The sequence below is a fragment of the Melanotaenia boesemani genome, chromosome 6 (assembly GCF_017639745.1).
Source record: "Melanotaenia boesemani isolate fMelBoe1 chromosome 6, fMelBoe1.pri, whole genome shotgun sequence".
In the NCBI taxonomy this organism is placed as follows: domain Eukaryota; kingdom Metazoa; phylum Chordata; class Actinopteri; order Atheriniformes; family Melanotaeniidae; genus Melanotaenia; species Melanotaenia boesemani.
In genome coordinates this window covers 11172091-11191051 of record NC_055687.1, presented here as the reverse complement: position 1 = coordinate 11191051, position 18961 = coordinate 11172091, and the positions used below count along the sequence as shown (strand labels likewise).

Genomic DNA, 18961 nt, shown 5'->3' with positions numbered 1-18961 from the left:
GTCCATTTACTAAATATTTATATATGGATGAGTCTTGTTTACACATCTCCTGTGCAAATATGTTATGCACGTTCTTTAGCCTTCATAGAAAAATAAAGGGCCACTGTTATTTTGTTTTATGGCATTGTGTTACACTCTAGCAACATGGCAGATTCAGAAAATAAACCGAAGAGAACATTACTGGAGGAAGCGAGGAAAAGAAAAGAGAGAAAGTGACAGAGCAAGAGATTAGACTAGATTCAGCGTTAGACTAGATTTACTGGCTGGACAGAGCTCAAAGAAGAGGTGGGACGTAAGACGGACCAAATTAGCCGTCCTTAGGTTCAGTAGTGCCTCTTTAAATGACCTGTAGTACAATCAATCTGTTATGAGTGATGCTCGAAAGCTAGTACAAGCTTTTAAACTCACTGATCATAGAAGCTTATCAGTAAAATCTAATCTCATCCAACTGTGACATGACTTAATCACTTCAAAAACCGACACTGAAGATCTGGAGGGCAGGAAACTGCAGGTCTGTCATGTCACAGGATCAAAACACAGAAATAGTAACAGGATGAGTTGGGTGATTAACACTAAAACTTTAAGTTGTTATATTAGCTATTGAGCTAGTAAATGCCATCCATCCCTTTTCTTGCCACTTATCCAGGGTCTGGTAGCAGGGGCAGCTGCCTAAGCAGGGAAGCCCAGACTAACCACATTTGCCAGCATGCAGAGTTCGTATCACTGCAGACACCGCACCGATCTGCCTGTCAATCTCCCGCTCCATCCTTCTCTCACTTGTGAACAAGACCTTGAGATACTTGAACTTCTCCACTTAGGGCAGGACCTTATTTCCAACCTGGAGAGAAATCTGGGTAGCCTCCCTCCACCATCGGGTGAGGGAAGGGGTCCTGACTGTTGTTTGTGCTTATGTACCGAACAGCAGTTTAGAGTGCCAACCATTTTTGAACAATGAGACTTGGAGGGGCGTGATTGGGAGCTAGTAAATGATTTAATGCAATTACCACGCAAACTACTGATGATATCTGCATATGAGACATTAATCAAAGTAAAACATGAAGACATACAACACTGAATAAATATTAGAATTTTGCTGGTTTATAAAACAAGTACAGCTTAGAAACATAAAAGTTTTCATTTCAGACTGCAGGTATTATTTATTTTATGCATAACTGATTGACAAACTGTACAATGATACATACATAGACAAGTAACAAGAACATCTAATGTTTTGTTTTCTAAATAGATCGGAATTATGTCACCATGAATATTGTATAATTGATGATAATTAATTAGCTGATTATTAACTGCTGAATATGCTGCTCGGCTCAGCTTTTGCGCAGATTTATAGGATGTAGGACTGATTGATATTGTCTGTTTATCTAGTGTTTCGACTTTACGCTCACTGCTCTGGTGGTGTTGTTTTCAGCCTCTGTGTGCAGCTGTTTTCAGACAAAAACCTTCAGAAAGCCACAGCAGACCACCTGCCTCATCATCAGGCATCAAATAGATGCAGGAAGTGAAAAAATGGTGAACAGACTAGAGCATTTAGCAGCTTAAAAGTCCCATTATTCTGTTAACAGCTGTTAGAAACAACAAACAAAACAAGAAGAGTAAACACAAGGTTTAATCTCTGACTACTTTTTTTCTTTCAAAATGATACTGCTATTTGTTTTCTGAAGCCAAACTGACTGCACCAGGATTTTGGAGCTTCAGAGGCCTTGAAGTGGCACTTAGTTTAGAAATATGAGGGATAAAAATATTTTGTTTGAGATAAGACAAATTTTAAAGTGATCTAAGTGACAGACAATGAGGAGCTGAAACAAAGCTGAGAAAATACAAGTGGTTTTTATGCCTTCTTAAGCCAGAACTGATGCACCTGCATGCATATGTGCCATGTGTGAAAGTAAAGAGGCAGAACAAAGAGTCAAAGTTGATCTACCACTGATGCATCTTTGAGCCAGCAAAAGAGACTGTAACAGAAGCATAAGAGCCTCCTCTTCTGTGTGCTTACACACACCAAGATGGCATCGCAGATTTCGCCGCTCTAACCAACAGTGCTGCGTCACTTAGCTGATGCAGCAACTCGATGTGTGTCAGGACAGTGATGCCGGACTGACCCGTCTTTGTTTGGCATGTGTGAACTTCAAGACGACACAGAGGCAAGTTAATGAAGAAATCTTTTTCTACTGTGAAGGCGAATCCAATATGTGAAAGAGGCTTGTGACTAAGTAATCTGACAAACACAGAGCTGTAGACTGAATTGAAACGAGTTTCCCTCAGATCCTCTAGTTCACTGAGATAAAGAAGATAACAGTTAGGATAAAATATTGACATACATATCCCACCCGAATCCTCATTCTGTCTCAGTATGCAAATGTTTTCTTCCTGACACCCTGCTGCTTCTGACAGCCCCGCCTGTTTAAGCTGATGACACTTTACAGACGACACTTTATATTAAATTGTTTTTGATGAATGTGAAACTGTGCACTTCAACTATAAAACTTAAAGCTATCATGACATGATATACACAGAAGCAGGGTTATTAGACCAGTTATCAATCAAAAATACACACATCGCAAAGAGTACTAAGGAAAAGACAAGAAAAAAAACAACTTCCCAGCAAAATGTCAGCCATTAAGTCTCTCTCATAAACATTTAGTCTCATTTATCACTTTCCAGCTCCACTATAGTGTCCAAATATGATCACTTTCGGTTCACAAAATAATGTATGATGTCGGGTGTTATATTTACTTCTTATGAGCCTAAAGCACATAATGCGATTAGAACAGCTTCAGTCACATAATCAATTCTACAAGTCTGTGATACTTTAGTAAATAAATGGGACACCACTCTTCTGAAATTGAAGGAGAGTGCCTCATCCACAATACATCATGTTGATCCCAAAACCAAACACAGTTTAATTACTTAAACCATTCAGTGAGCATCGGGACCATTTCTATCAGCTTTAGTGTTCCACAGAAAAATAAAATTTGAGTATTCAGGATGTCTCTGTTAGATTTAAAGTGGAAAAAAAATCCCCAAACAACCTAAACTAAACAGAAAAATGAACAAGAGTGTAGCATTTTTCTTTTGAACCATCAGTGAAGAGTGTGTTGGTAGTTGTGAGGAATGAACATCAGTCCTGATGTTTGCCACAGACCCATCTGAGCTGAGGTCGATCCTTGAGGTGAGCTGGCTCTAATGTGGACAACCAGCTACACTGGCAGGCGTACGCCCGCAATCCTCTCCTCTTCTTCAGCTTGGTCCTGAGCTTCTGCCGGTCTGGCATGTTGTTCCTGCCAACAGACAGGAAGAGAAAGGATGAGAGAAAATGCTTAATCATTATTGAGGACATGACCTTAGCATTTTCAACTTTCAGAGACAACTCTTTACTGGGGGACACCAAATTAATTCTTTCATTTCAAATTCAATAACAGATTTAATAATATGTGCTGGCTGGTAATTAAAATTCTGCTGAAAGGAGACTGTGGAGACTTTCTGAGCTGTGGAGAGAAAAGAAACAGTCTTGTCCTTTGATAACCTTCACTATGAATGGAAATATTTCATTACAAAAATTACAGCTAATCCACATCAATCAGAAACAAATCATTTACATACTATTAAAGAGCTGGAGCAGACCATTTAGATTATTAATAAACTACTGATTTAGCAATGCAAAACTGTTTGGCTATGAATGTCAGAAAATACTAAAATAAATGTTCACAACCCATTAATGAAGGTAAGATTATCAATGCAAACCATTTAAATCAGGATATTTGAATGATGACATAGAGGAAACATCTGTTTTCATCTGTATTCCACATTAATGTGCATTTTAACAAGTCAACAAGCCATTTAATATTTAAATATTCTACTGAAGTGCTATTTTAATCTGCCAGAAATTAAGTTTAGTAGAAGTTTAGCAAACTTTATCTCTAAAAATCTTTAACAAATTTAGCTTGTGGCATTAAAAACTGAACAAAAGTCTGTCCAGAAAATAATTTCTTCTCTGTGGCACCACAACTTGTCTGAACTGTTGATTAAACTTGGATTAATTCTGATAGTGCTCTATTCTGAGCCAAACACATTGTCAAACATTAGCTGAAACTCTGGACCTTTATTTGCAGGATTGTATGCACTGCCCTGCTGCCACATGATTGGTTGATTCGTTAACTGCATGTATGAGCAGGTGCACAGGTCTTCTCCATAAAGTACTCAGTGTAAGCAGGCTTCTGCTTCCTAAGATATTTAATTCAGCTTTAATCATCTATTCCCAAAATAAAGTATTCACAACCTAGTTAAGACAGACAGAGTCTTAAATTTGAATAAAAAACAGTCTTGAGAAACATACATAGCATTTGGTATCTCTTTCCTCTTAATATTCTTCCTAAAATGGGCAATTCTCCCACATTGTATCTTACAGTTAGTCTCAGTTGCTAAAACACTAAACCTTATTGTCTGAACCAAATGCTCCGTTGCCTGAATCCACTGATTGAATCAGTCTCTCTTTCGGCACTTTTCATGTGTTTAGACTCAACTTGCCAACACATTTTCACTGTGATGCACCTGTGTTGCATGATGTTGAGCACAGGTGGCAAAAGTCAAACACAATTAAAGCACAGTTGTCGCCAGTTGAGCACAACAACTCAAAATTGATCACACTTGTGGCTAATGATGTGAGGGAACATATATAAGACACTTCAGAAAGCACTGGTTTGTGAGGCACTACGATGGATAGAAATCTGAGAGTTTATGTGAGAAGAGGTCAGTGAAGACAAAGAACAGTATTATCTTATGAAATCAGAGCTACTGTGATTGATGATGTTCTTGGCTATGGTATGAGCATGTGGGAAACATGAAGGAAGGGTACAACCAAACATCAGTAGATTAACTGTGTCCACTATAATGCGAAGAGAACAAGTTGACATTACGGTGTGTAAATGTTGACCGCAATTACTGTATGACTATACTATATACTGTACCACAGTATACTGTAGGTAAATATATATTTCAGTACATCACTGTGCCAGTGTACTGTAGTATTGTAATGGAGCGCTAGTCTAACTGTTTATGGGCCAAATATTCCATGTTTGTCTGCATGTTCTCTTTTTGTAGACTTAAAAGACTGCCTCATAGCGCTGGGAGGATAGGTATGTTCTCCACACAAAGAAACCCTAATTGTCAATATGGTGCATGAGAACAACATTAAACTGTGTGAAATTCAGCAGAAGATCATTGAGGACCATGTAACGTTCGAGGCTATCAACAGTGTCGGCATCTCTCCTGTTGATCGTGTCCTCAAGTGCGACACACTGCGCATGAAATAGCTGTACAGAGTACCCTTTGATCGCAGCTCAGAGTCAAAGAACAGAAATTCCAGTATGTACATGTAGGTATATATCCAGACACATTCAATGTTGATTACTGTAAGTAGTAATTTACTTTAGTGGCCTAAAATCACTTTTTCTGTATTACTTACAAAACTATTTCTACAGAGTTTCTCAACTGGATGCAATGGAAAGACTCCATGAATACATCTACATGGATGAAGCTGGGTTTACACCAAAAAGACAAGTTGAGGCTGAAGTGTGATTGGCCCTGGCCTTAGTTGGTGTCCCTGGGCATTGTGGTGGCTATGTCACATTGTGTGCTGCCATCAGCAATCACGGGGTTGTCCACCATCATGCGAACCTGGGGTCCTACAACTCTCACCTGCTTATTTTCCTCAATCACATGCAGGATGCTCTGTTAGGGCAACAGGATGAGCATCACATCTATCTTGTTGTTTGGGACAATGGGAGTTTTTTAGAGTCCTCCAGGATAGAGTGGTTCAGTATGAACCAAGGTTTTGTCAATCTTTGCGTTCCACAGTACTCCCCTTTCCTGAACCCCACTGAAGAATCCTTCTCTTCATGGCGGTGGAAGGTATATGAACACCAACCTTACACCAGGGTAAATCTCCTGCAAGACATGGAACTAGCCTGTGGTGAAATAAGTGTGGAGGCATGCCAAGCCTGGATACGGCATGCCAGGGGTCTTTTTTTCCCCCCCACTGCCTGGCCGGACAAAACGTGGCCTGTGATGTGGATGAAGTCCTGTGGCCTGACACAGCACAGAGAAATGATGCTGTGGCTGAGTAATGCACTTCTAATTTGTATATGTTTATTTTTACGTGGGCTTACTGTATACAAGTGCTAAGTGCACAGGTTATTTGTTTTGCAACAATAATTTAGCCTACAGTGAACAATAAACATTTATTTCTACAGCTTTATCTCCCAAGCATTGTGTTTTAAGTTTTCTAGGTAGTGTTTAGTGACTGCTTAGTCGTGTTTAATTTTGATGATTTGACAACAGTTCAGTTTTGGGCACGGATTGAACTGTTTTGAGGTAAAAGTTTGATTTTGCAAGAAGAGCCTGAGGTTTTGTGAATGCAGCTTGAAAACTGGGTTTTGTGTTCAGTTTGGAGAATAGGAGAGATGCTTTTGAGAAATGTGTCTTAGCAGTCGAAACTGTAATGTGATCTGTAACAGCACTAATGGCTCAGACAGATACGGTTCGGGACCACCTTGTTCTTATGTAGCTAAAAAGATTCAGGAGGGGAAAAGTCTTTCACCTCAAAGTGAGATGATTGTAAAAAAAAAAAGTATATATAGCATACATTTATAAAATATGTTCGGGATTTTCACCTGGGCTGTCAAAATTAAACCATTAATTAAAAGATAAAACTCGGAAATTAGCATTTTAATTTTTAACACATTAACGCATAAACGACGTTAGCACATATGCCATATTAAAAACCGACACAACCGTTTCAATGCGACTATCAGCATGCCTTGCTGATATCTCCGCATGGATGAAGGATCGCCAACTTCAGCTAAATCTGTCCAAGACCGAGCTAATTGTCTGTCCAGCCAATCCTTCCTTACCTCCACAGATAAGCGTGCAGCTCAACTCTATCACGCTTGTGCCTACGTCTTCTACCAGGAATCTTGGTGTCATGGTAGACAACCAGCTGACCTTCAAGGACCATGTTGCCTCGGTTGCTGATTTGCTAGTTAGAAAGATTTGTCCAGCTCTTTGGCTCAACTCAGCACTGAATAAGGTGCGTGCACTTACGCCCAAGATGGTATTGTGTGATGAAATCGTGATCTTGTAATTAAACAAAGGACTATTATAGAGAGGAGGAAAAAAAGCACTGCCTGTAGCACTACACGACAGCACCTGGGTCCAACTGGACTCACAGCAGTCTGAATACCACTTAATTATGTCCCATCTTGTTTAAATTCTTGGTTGTGTTCTTACTCTCAGATGTAAGTCACTTTGGAGAAGAGTGTCTGCCAAATGACTGAAGAATAGAATAGAATAAAAATCTGAATATGACATTATTGCTGCAAGAGAAGCTGGTTTTGAGCATGTAGGTGTCAACTCACAGTGGTGAACCACCAAAAGTAGCTTTATCCTCCTTATTTATGAAGATTCTGAAAGTTTTCCAGCCTTACATTTAGATACTGCAGGATGACCATCTGATATATCACACAATTAATCACCAAGTCATCTCATGGAGCTTGGGTCGCAAACATCAACGTATGTTATCTTGGGCTCAAAAAGTTTGAGTACCACTCATGGAACAAACATGGAGCAGAATAGTGATTAGGCTGAAGACTAATTTGAGCAAGGATATAGGTTTGTCCTATTATCTGTTACTACAGACATTAGTGTGACCTTATATTGTCCCATGATTAACCTAACATACATGTCTTTGGGCAATGGGAGGAAGCCTGAGTACCCCAAAGGAACCCAAGCAAACTCCATACAGAAAGGCCACAGTTAGAACCCCTCTACCCAGCTGAGGTTTGAACCAGTGACCTACTTGTTGTGAGATCTCTGATTACAGCTCAGCAGCTTGACCTTTAGCTAAATCTGTATCAAGAGATTTAATCATTGATTTCCCTCAAATAGCAGAAGCCGGCATTAAAGGATGCAATCTCTGTCAAATTTCTGTCCCTGGCTTCACATACAGTAGAAGCTGTACCAGTAAACACATATTTTTAGCACCTTCTGTCTGATTGGTTTATTTGTTTTAATATTTGAAGCAGGAGGGTCAGAGCTCTACTGCCACAGGAACGTTCTGGGTGATGTTGCTGACGTAACATGAAGGGCAAACTCATCATCTTGAGTGCTCCTGAGTGTTTTAAAGTGCTCTGAACTTAAAATTACACTAAAAATAAATTGCACACTTGTAGAGGAAAAATTCTATGTGGTAAAATGTCAATGGTTTTGATGTGTATGTTTTTAGTTTGTGTGAAAAGTTTACTCGCGGTCAGGTTATTCTGAAATTTTGTTACCCTTCTCAAGCATTTTTTAGGACTTCTTTAAAAAACAAACAAAAACAAAAAAAACAAAAAAAAAAAAAAAAAAAATTTTAACTGGATTTTTTTAAAACTAAAACTTTTTATGCTCTAGTTAGAGCCATTCTTTAAAATAAAGATAATTAGCAGTAATTTGCTTATTTTATAATTATAAAAAAAAAAAAACATGTTGAATGTGAAATGTTTTACTATTTCATTAAAAATTTAAGCTCAACTTGAATTTAAATACAGCAACACATGTCAGAAAAGCTGGGACGACGCAACAAAAGGCTGGAAAAGTAAGCAGTACTAAAGTGTAATAGCTGGAGGAACATACTGAAACTAATCAGGGAAATTGTCAACAGATACGAAAAATTACTGAGTATAAAAACAGCACCTTGGAGAGGCAGAGTATCTCCAAAGTAAAGATGGGCAAAGTTAAAAAATCCAGAAAAAAGTGTCAGAGTGAGGTTCTTCAATGTAAAACTGTAAAGACGGCATATTCCATCATCTACAGCAGCCTTTATCAAACTAGGGGTCATAAAGACCAACATATGCTATCTTGAGGGTCGATGCTCAAAGATTTTGTAACCACTGATCTACAGTACATGATATCACCAAAAGATCAACAGATCTGAAGACTTTAAGTGGATGGGACATGGTAGAAGATCAATATTAATGCCTCTGATCTTTTGCCCCTCAGGTTGCACTGTGCAATGACAGCACCAGTGATAACAGTGGTCAGCTTCGCTATTCCACCTTTATGTAAGCAAGCACACATCAAAGTGGCATATTTCACATCTATCACTATCTCCCTTGCCAACCTCAGAAGTGCATTGGTCCTACCTTGAAAAGGGATATGTAAAAACATCTGAAGAAAACTTCCAAGAAAACAACTGGTTTCCCCAATTCCCAGACGTTTTCAGACTGTTGTTAAAAGACGAGGGAATTGCAGCACAATAAAACTATAAATGGTATAAAGTAAAATGTCAAACTCCACATTTGACATTTTTTTTGTTTGTTTTGGTGGATATAAAACATTGTTTTGCAAGTTTGGAAAATGATGGTTTTCTGCTTTAATCTAGATTTTATACAGCATCCCTACTTTGCTACAATTGGAGTTGTGTTTCCACAGGGTACATTTGAAAACATAAGTGTTTTCATCTGCATTTCAAGACTATTTCTTGCAAATTGAAAAGGTAGTTCCCTTTCATTTTCATTTCTTTTATATGACAGCAGATGTTTTTTGTTCATACTTTTGGAAGACAACCCTTTGGGTGTATCTATAATACACACAGCACAGTAATAACTGGCATTTTTTTTCTCAGACAATGATTTAATTGCAATGTAGGCTGGCATGAGCTGCAATCAAACCACCATTTAAAACTTGTTTTGTTGTCTGGCCACAGAAACTGGAAAGAAAAAAAAGAAAAACTTTCATGTGAGAGTAGTAACACAGAATAAGTGGCAGTATCCATCCTCTGAACCACGTTTAGATGTCAAGCAGCATTGGTTCCTGCCTGCGTCAGATCTGTTCTGTAACTTCTGAGGTGTGACCGGACAGTTGTGTGGAGGTGGAAAAGGAGGTGTGATCTGAGCAAAGCAAATAATGTAATATTTTATGTTTGAGGACAAATTTTGTTACAATACAACACGACCCTTGGAAATGGAAGGTAAGGATAGCTAGTGAGGAGTTTAATTAACCACTGGCTGTGATGCACAGTTGTAGTCTATTATTGATTTACACATTTTCAGGCAAAAAAAAAAAGAATTTTAAGGTAAACTAAACACCGTGCTGATTTTCTTTTTACTCCACACTAAAGATTCTCCTCTGCTGCACACACTGCATAGGACTATCAGTGTCTGTGACATCTTTATTCCCCGGCCTTATCTAGGTTCTGATGCTGAAGTTAAAATCTGACCCCCTGAATACTGTGTCCATAGTTTGTTTCAAATAAACAAGACAGCCCCTTTCCATGGATGCTTTAAGGGAGTTGCATACAGTTTCATTGCTAAGACCTGGTACCAGTTTGTCCCAGTGCTCACTTGTGGTATTGCATCAAAATAATCCCATGAGGCTGATAGACCATCACAAGACAGACTAACTAACTAACTAACTAACTAACTAACTAACTAAATAAATAAATAAATACCAGTGCCAATTAAAGTGGTGGCAAAGAAGAAAGTCAGTGACGCTTTATATAATTTAAGAATAACTGAGAAACGTAACTATCAATCACAGGGAACATAACTATTAACATAACAATCTGCATCTAATTATGATGAATCTTTTGACAGCAGCCACTTTAGGAAACCATGGAAACACTCACACTGCTTCCAAATGTTTCAAACATGCTACACACTGAACTGATAATGCACTTCTTTATATCCCCACACAATCTGAGAAGAGGGCAGTCCCACCCAAAATTTTTACTCTACTTCATCCGTCTGATGATTAAATGCAACTTCTTAATTAGTTATGAGATGAAATAATGGACCTTCAATGCAACAGATTCTTGTTTAAATATAAATTCAACAGTATTTTAACTTGATAAATAATATTTATCAAGTTAATAATTATAATAATAACTATTGTTAAATAATCTAACATGGGAAGCTGCTGTACATAAAATAAATCTGCATTAGACATTGGTCATGAGAATCAAGATCAGTATCAGCAATAGAAAAAAATACATCAGTTGATCTTGAAACCAACATCAACAGATGCTTGCTGCTGGAGCTAAAACATGATCCTAAAACCAAGACCAAATAGATGCTGCAGAGCTGGTGAAAATAAAACAAAATGACTGGCTCCCATCATCAGAAGCTGTGTGGTAACTACTCATTCACAGAGAAAACCCTCCAGATAACTACAACAGGAAAAGATGGTATTTGATGATTCATTCGCATTATTTTTGACTAGACGGAGAGCCTGCCAAACTCAGCAGGACTGAGAGTGAGCTGGCAGCCACTCTGCAGACTGGTTTAATGGGTCCATCATGTCTCTTAGTATCAGCAGGTGGTTCCTCCTCTCAGTTTCACTGCGTGAGAGGCTTTGGCTGTTTAATGTGTGTATATTTTTTTCCTATTTTGGGTCTGTGTTAACTCTTGTTGACAAGTGTCATGTGTTCATGATTGACGCTGAAGGAGATAAAAAACTGAGAGAAAGAGAAGTTGGGATGTTTTACTATTTTCTACATAACATTAGAGCACCGTTGCTTCATAGGAAGAGGGTTTCCGGTTCGAACATCAGCTAGGGCCTTGCTGTGTGGAGTTTGCATGTTTTTCCTGCATGAGTGGATTCTCACCAGATACTTCCTTTCACACTCCAAATATGAAAATGTGCATGTTAGGTTAATTGTTGATTCTTAATTCTCCCACTCCGAGTGTGAGTGGTTTTTATCTGTGCATTGGTCCTGTGATGGACAGGCAATCTGTCCAGGGTGTAAACCGCCATCTTGCCTAATAGCTGCTGGGGTAGGCTCCACCCCCCTACCTTTCAATAATCTACTTTCTTTTAAATTAATCTATAACTTACTGTGTTTAAAAGTTTTTGAACTGCTTTTGAACTGAATAAACTCTGATATAAAGGTCCACTAAACCTCTGTGACATGTGTCTGAGTCCTTTGTGGTGTATTATCAGTTGGTGTGTTGACAAGCACAAAGTGAATGACCCTCTCAGAGGAAGACCAAAGACAAAACCCAGCTGAGTGTTCAATCAAAATCTCGACGCACCTGCACACGCCTTCATCATCTGTGTGTTTGTGTTCTGCTGTGGCTGTCAGGCACAGTAGCTGTCACAAATGAAGCAGCGTCTTTTCCCTCCAGCTGCTGCACATGAGCACAAAATTAGGCTATTATCGGTATAATTGGAAAGTGAAATGAAAGTCATCGTGATGACTTTGTGTAGTGATCTCTGGATGATTTTATACAGCGCAAGCAATCAAATTAGTTAAATTAGTGAGTTAATTTCTTTCATTTAATTTTATTATCATAATTGGATGAAAACGTGAGGCTAGGTAGGGAACATCAATACTTTTTCAGGGTTGACTTGACTCTGCTCAAAGGATTCATTCTTAATCTGAAAAAGGAGCTTTGTAGTAAACTGTTTACACTGAGTTATAACCTGCTACTGATCACAAAACTTTGAGAGGTAAACAAATCAAAGCTATCCAACTCATGTTTCTGCAAGTTCAGAGACAGTTCAGGATGTTAAGAGATGTGTGAATTTTATTACTTGTTAATGAACAAATCAAGTATTCAGTTTGCTGTCTTTTTTCCCGCTATTGCTTATTATTAATTAAACATGGTGATTTTTTTTCCTAAAATCTCACTGTCGAGTTGCTTTTTGCTTCACAGAACTAAGTAGTATGTTTTGGGGTTAGTATAAAAAGAAAAGGAAAGATTGGGTAATCAATATTCCCTCAAAGGTGAGCATTGTCAAGAAAAGATCAAAAGACAGGAGACAAGAAGAGGAAAAATGCAATATTATGTAAAGATTTATATTTCATAGGGGAAGAAAATCAACGTATCTACAGAGTGTGTCTCAAGTTTAGACTCTTAAATTGGATTTTAACGAGGAAGTAGATGCAAGTTGGTGTAAAATAACAATTATTCTGCTTATTTATATTCAAGTCACACTGATCTGCAGATGCAGAATTGTTACCATTGGGAGGAAAATCTCTCTGCTGTCATGGTTTGACCTGAATGCGAGCGGTTTAATGAGGTTCTTGCATGATTTACAAACATGTTCAACTCATTTTTACTTATCTTTACTTCTTTAAGATTCTGCAGTTGGGTGAATATTGGGGAAAGACAGAACTATGAAGATAAAGACAGAAACAGCTCCATGGCTAAATACTGCCCCCTCCTGGCCATATTTAATAAAACATAATCTGAAACGACCCAAACTTTTCCAGACATACTGATTTACGTTACTAAATTATTTCTGTCACTGCACATCATTTGATATAGTTTATTCAGGAGCAGATTTTGTAATGAGATATTTAAAGGTTTCAGCAACATAGTACAAGACATAAAAGGCTTTTATAGATATACTCTTTTAAGAAATATTGATATTTTCTTAGTAAATACCAACAGAGAACCCTGTCTTCTTAAAGAGAACGATTCAAACCATGCTGTATGATCCAGCTCAGGTCTACGTGGGAATTTAAATAAAAAAAAGTATACCTTAAAACAACATAGTCATATCGGTCATGTAGTCAGAAATTAAACTGTGGTCTAGCATCTGCCTTATGAGACACCTAAACACTATATAGAGACAAGAAAACATTTTACCACCAAGCTGAGCTATTTTTAGACTAAATGCAAGATAATGGTAATAAAAACTAATACTAATACATTTTTTTTTTAAATGCTTGCATTAACTGTTTGTCATGCTCTAGTGAAAATGAGAAAAGTAATGTATTGGATGCGGCTGCATCATGTTGAGGAGCCAGGCCCATATTGCTGCCGTCATTGGATCAGGAACAGCATGAATCTCATCACAGATCAGAGATCATGAGCATGAGAATCCATTCTGCAGGGTGTTTAAGTACTGCCTGGCTTTTAGGCTTGGGCAGCAATGGAGTTTTATAAAGAGGGTGGCATTAATGCTACTATGGCTTCAAAAAGACTGAAGAATATTTCTTTATGGGAAGAAGAGCAAAGCAGCAACTTTTCTTGTTTTTGTCACAAATGGCCTCAACAGTTTGATTTAACAACAAAAGAATAAAACTAAAAATAACTGTACAGAACAAAAACAATAATCTGGGATGTATATCACTTTCAGAACAGCATAACATGAAGCTTTTAAACTAACCTGAAGAACAGGTAATCACAGGACGCATCCCACTCATAATCATCAAACGTCAGCACCCGGAAGTCACAAGATATACATCTCAGGTGGTCGCATGACCTATTGATACACATGGTCAGTATGTTTTTTTTTTATAAACAAAACAAACAAACAATAACAAAAAAAAGGTTTTCAGTCATGAAATTCATCTGTACTTTAGCGATCATTCAACAGTCATTAATACTTAACAAGCAAACTCTGCATGACCCAAATAAACCAATAATGTTGAGAATACTGAATGTCAGTATCTTATTAAACCAAGAAATACATGAACATAGACGACGCTATCAGCATGAAGCTATTTTCCCACCTCTTGGATGTGGCTGTTCCAACGCCATATGTGACTGAACTCCCGCCAACAAAAACAGGACAGCACCTGGATGCAGAGCAGAGTGCAGATCGTCTCCCAAATCAAAAAAAAGTGCAAGGAAATCAGAGTTTCCATAGCAACAGGTACATTGCCACTTTCATGTCAAAATCTGAGAGAAATGACAAAAAATGACACAGTTCCTACTTGATTTATATATATTGAACCAAGGCACAGACTTTCTTGTTTGTATTAACTGTCCAGCAACAACTGAGTAAATATCATAAATATTCTGCTTTAATTACCAAAGCATTAATAAGTGGACTTGCTTGGCTGAATATTTCTTAACAATGGAAAAGCTACAACAAAAGGTTAAAAACACTTTCCTCCCTCTGATTATACCCTGTGATTATTACAAACATTCATATTGTCCACTCATAAACTGTGAAAAGACAAAATAACTTACTTTCTTCCTCCAGACTGAAATGAGAGCTTCTTCTCACCTTCTGCTTCTTTAGAAAACTTTTCAGTCTGGAATGAATTATTTAAGAGTTTAAGTACACTGAAATATGAAATTTCCTATATAAAACCATGAATATTTAATTTATAACCTGTTGTTCTTTTTGTTCAGCACACATCCAAACAGAACACAGACAGGAATTTTGTCAAATAAACAAGCCTGGGTGGTGCCTGTGTATTATTTTCATCATGTGTATTATTCTGTTTGTTATTCACATGCACGTTTAGACTTAGAGGAGATTAGGCAACTGCTTGATAATGATGTCTGTCTCAAAATTCATGAAAGAAAAAAATGTAATTTGTTTATGCAAATTACAACTTTGTGGTACTGCCATGGGACTGTCGATAAGGGCTTCAATTTAGAACCTACACCTGGTCTCAATCTGCTTGGTATTATACATACCTGTACATAGATGGATTTCATATGCTAAGAACCTCCACTACTTTACTGGGCTGAAACAATCTGTAAAATAATTCATAAAATGGATTTTTGTAAAAAAAAAAAAAAAAAAAAAAAAAAAAATATATATATATATATATATATATATATATATATATATATATATAATTTTTTTATCAAACAGGGTCAGTTCTTGAAAGAAGTATTAGATTACCTAGCTTGTCAACGACTTTTCTTTAATAAACTAATATGGCAGTAAATTGGATTTACTCAAGTTTTTCCTCTTACAACAGCTACAGAGAACACAGAGGAGTGCCATTCCTTTAAAAAGTTTTACTTTATGCTTTTCCTTCTTGTAACTCCTAATTCTCTTTGCAGTACTGCAGCAAAGTGCACTAAGTTGTGCCACTTCACCTTTGACTGGGGGGAATCGCTGTAATCATCCTCAAGTAATTCTTCCAGCAGGGCATCAATATCCTCTGAGATGCTGCTTATCGGCTGCTCAGGTTTTGTAGCACTGAGGGAGAAATAAAAATGAGTGCTTTAGGGCAGTTTGCAAACATTGATTTTAGTCTTATAGTGGCTTGCTGTGCTTTTTTAATGAATCCCCCGAATAATAAAATTAACAAGATTTTTGCCCCAAGGAGGAGCCACTGTAACTGAGAAACAGCAACATTTGTCATTATAATAAATCCAAATGAGAATGTTTATACTGTTTATCAACATGTTTTATACCTAGTAACATTTCTTGAATTAGGACAATGACAACATTGCATCAATCTTTTTTTTCTAAAATTCTGGCACCAGGTCTTGTTTAAAGGGATTTTATCTGTTTCTGGCCTGTTATTACTGGTTACCCATCTACCAACAATTAATGAGTACAACAATATACTAATAAAGTTAGTTTTTATATCAACAACAATGATCAAATTTATGCTCAAAGTAAACTTAGTGAATTTATAATTATAATCTTAACAACAGACCCGCTGTTATTCAGAATTAAAGCTGAGTTTACTTACATTCATCAGCTTACGCTAACTTGTAGCAGAAGTGACAACATTAGACGTGATTAAAGCTATGCAACATTTACTAGCTCATAGCTAATTCTTGCTAGCCAGTTTTACCTGTGTTTTCTTCGTTCATCTTTGCCTTTACCGCATTTTATAGCCTCACTCGAGTCGGCGCGAGGGGAACATGCCACGGAAACGTTGCGACAAAACTTTTTCTCAACTTCATCCAACAGTTCGTCCAGATCATCATCGGCCATTACAGACCGTTGGTATTTTTCTGCCTAGTTCTGGGTCTAGCAGGCACACACGCAAGCTTCCATTGCTAATCAGAGCGTTTACTGTTGCTAAGTAGCAGAGCGGAAATGACGCACCAACCCAACTTCAACGTCGAAATTAAACTAATCTCTTTTTTTAAAAAAAACACTGAACAAGGCAAAAACAAAGCCAACTCCAAGAATGTTTTAATGATTACTAATAAAAAAAATTATGATAACTGGCAAGAAAGAAGAAACATGAGAAAATAACACACAGTACTCAATATAATGCTTTAAACAAACTATGGAAATATACTAAATACAGTTCTTAATATTTCATCTTCACAAGATAACTAGTAAATGATGAATTGACAAAAGCATTTTGCAAATGATACAGCAGTCTCTTTTGTCTCATGGATCAGCTGACCATAAAATAGATTAAATATTTGTACTATTGTTTTTGACTGGCTCATTAAATTATTTAAACATACCAAACTCAATATTATCTGGCATTATTGAGTAATACAAATAGTAGAAAGCCACAAGTGACTTGATTATGGTATGATCAACCAAAATTTGTCAGTAAATGGCTTATACTAACTGTTGACTATATCACTGTCATACCTTGTGACATCATATTGACTTTTATAAACAGAATGTACTTAGAAAAATTCAGTAGGCTACAAATTAAAACTTACACCACTGGCCTTAGCTCTGGAGAGACAGCAATATATCGCAATATGATAGTGCTGGTACAGTTTTGTTTTTACAGATGGGGAAAATCCTTCTCACAATAAAGTCCTAGAATTTTAGTTTGAAAATGAGACAGGATGTACTGTCATTTATTTTAACACATTAGGATAACATTCCAGAAATCACTATAATGATAACATGGAGGTGCTAATGTGTAGGTTTAATTGTTAAATAAATGAGAAATAAATAGAAAAAGATAAATTCGTTGTCGGCAGGATTCGAACCTGCGCGGGGAGACCCCAATGGATTTCTAGTCCATCGCCTTAACCACTCGGCCACGACAACTGATATTCATAAATATCCAAAGTCCTTATTTTGAAGGGCATCATCCGGCATTTTTCGAAATCAGGAATTGGTTGTGCTGTTTGTTTAAATTATAGGGTCATTTCTGACTGTGTAAAATATGAAGAGATGCGCTGAGCTGCCACACATTAGACTATATTGACTGCGGTCAAGCCAGTCGCCTATCTCGTATCTGTGGACAGCCGCCGCTGTATTTCAAGTGCGCTTTTATTCTCAACTTTGTGGGAAAAGCAACCGCTTACTTCCTGATTTTACAATAAAGCATTTCTCTTTCTGTCGCTGTCTGTCTTGTCTTGCAGTCTCTTTCAGAGAGCAATAACTAGCAATTTTGTCTAAGTGATATTAAAATAAATAAATAAATGAAATTAATTTAAACAAATTTATTCCGTAAGTAGCTCTATATGTGTTACAAGACTAAGTACTTTATTACTTGCACAAATATTATCAGCTATACTGTATAGTTTTTCAGTAATTCAATGCCAAAGTCCTTTGTAGATACAATTTTGTCTCAATTTAAAGTTTCTTGCACAAATAATATGAAACACTTTTACTGTGCAGTTTTAGAAATTAATTTCCATAGTGCCCAAAGCCTATACTGTTGTACTAAGTACAATAGTCATCTACTTGAAAAAGTACAATGATATACAGTTATTTTGTACTTTTGGAGTAATTCATTGTGAAATTCCCTTATGGATAGTAATAAAAGCCATCAATAAGGGTTTTTGAGAATTAATTAAGCCAACAGTACATAGTAAAAATACTTCATAATATTTTTTGCAAATTGTTGATGGCATACTTAGTATAGCAGTAATGGTTTTGTGGACTACTTTTGGAAGAAATTAATTTTATTGCACTTCAGATTTAGCCGATAATGCTTCCTTTAGTTATCTATAAAGGACTTTGACAATTAATTACTGGAAAACTACACAGTAAAAGTATTTCTTATTATTAAACTTACAATAAATATTCATATTTTCCACTGATCTGAGTTCAAAATGCATTTTCCGTATGGCTCTAACACGTTTTTGACAGTTTATTAAGTAAAAATTGTCAAATTTGAGTATTTCCCGATCAAATCCAGTGCAGAAACGGGCGAGCTGTGCCTCAGCTCTGACTGTGCCATCCAATACAAACTGGGTTGCATGACACGTGCCGTTTTCTGTTCCTCAGCATATCGCCAATATGAACTTTACAGAAATATTTGTTA

The 18961-nt window shown here is 37.0% G+C and overlaps 1 protein-coding gene and 1 non-coding gene across 2 annotated transcripts; both read right to left on the bottom strand.

Moving 5' to 3' along the window:
• Positions 1-972: 972 nt before the first annotated feature.
• On the bottom strand, positions 973-16772 carry cfap418 (cilia and flagella associated protein 418). Its single transcript, XM_041989276.1, has 6 exons — positions 16559-16772; positions 15849-15951; positions 14982-15046; positions 14519-14584; positions 14173-14268; positions 973-3299 (listed from the first exon to the last, which is right to left on the bottom strand). Exons 1-6 carry the CDS (start codon positions 16699-16701, stop codon positions 3140-3142), a joined length of 633 nt encoding a protein of 210 aa, XP_041845210.1. The 5' UTR covers positions 16702-16772; the 3' UTR covers positions 973-3139.
• An 882-nt stretch (positions 16773-17654) lies between these two features.
• On the bottom strand, positions 17655-17736 carry trnas-aga. The gene has a single exon. It is a non-coding gene; the product is annotated as a tRNA-Ser (tRNA).
• Between the last annotated feature and the right edge of the window lie 1225 nt (positions 17737-18961).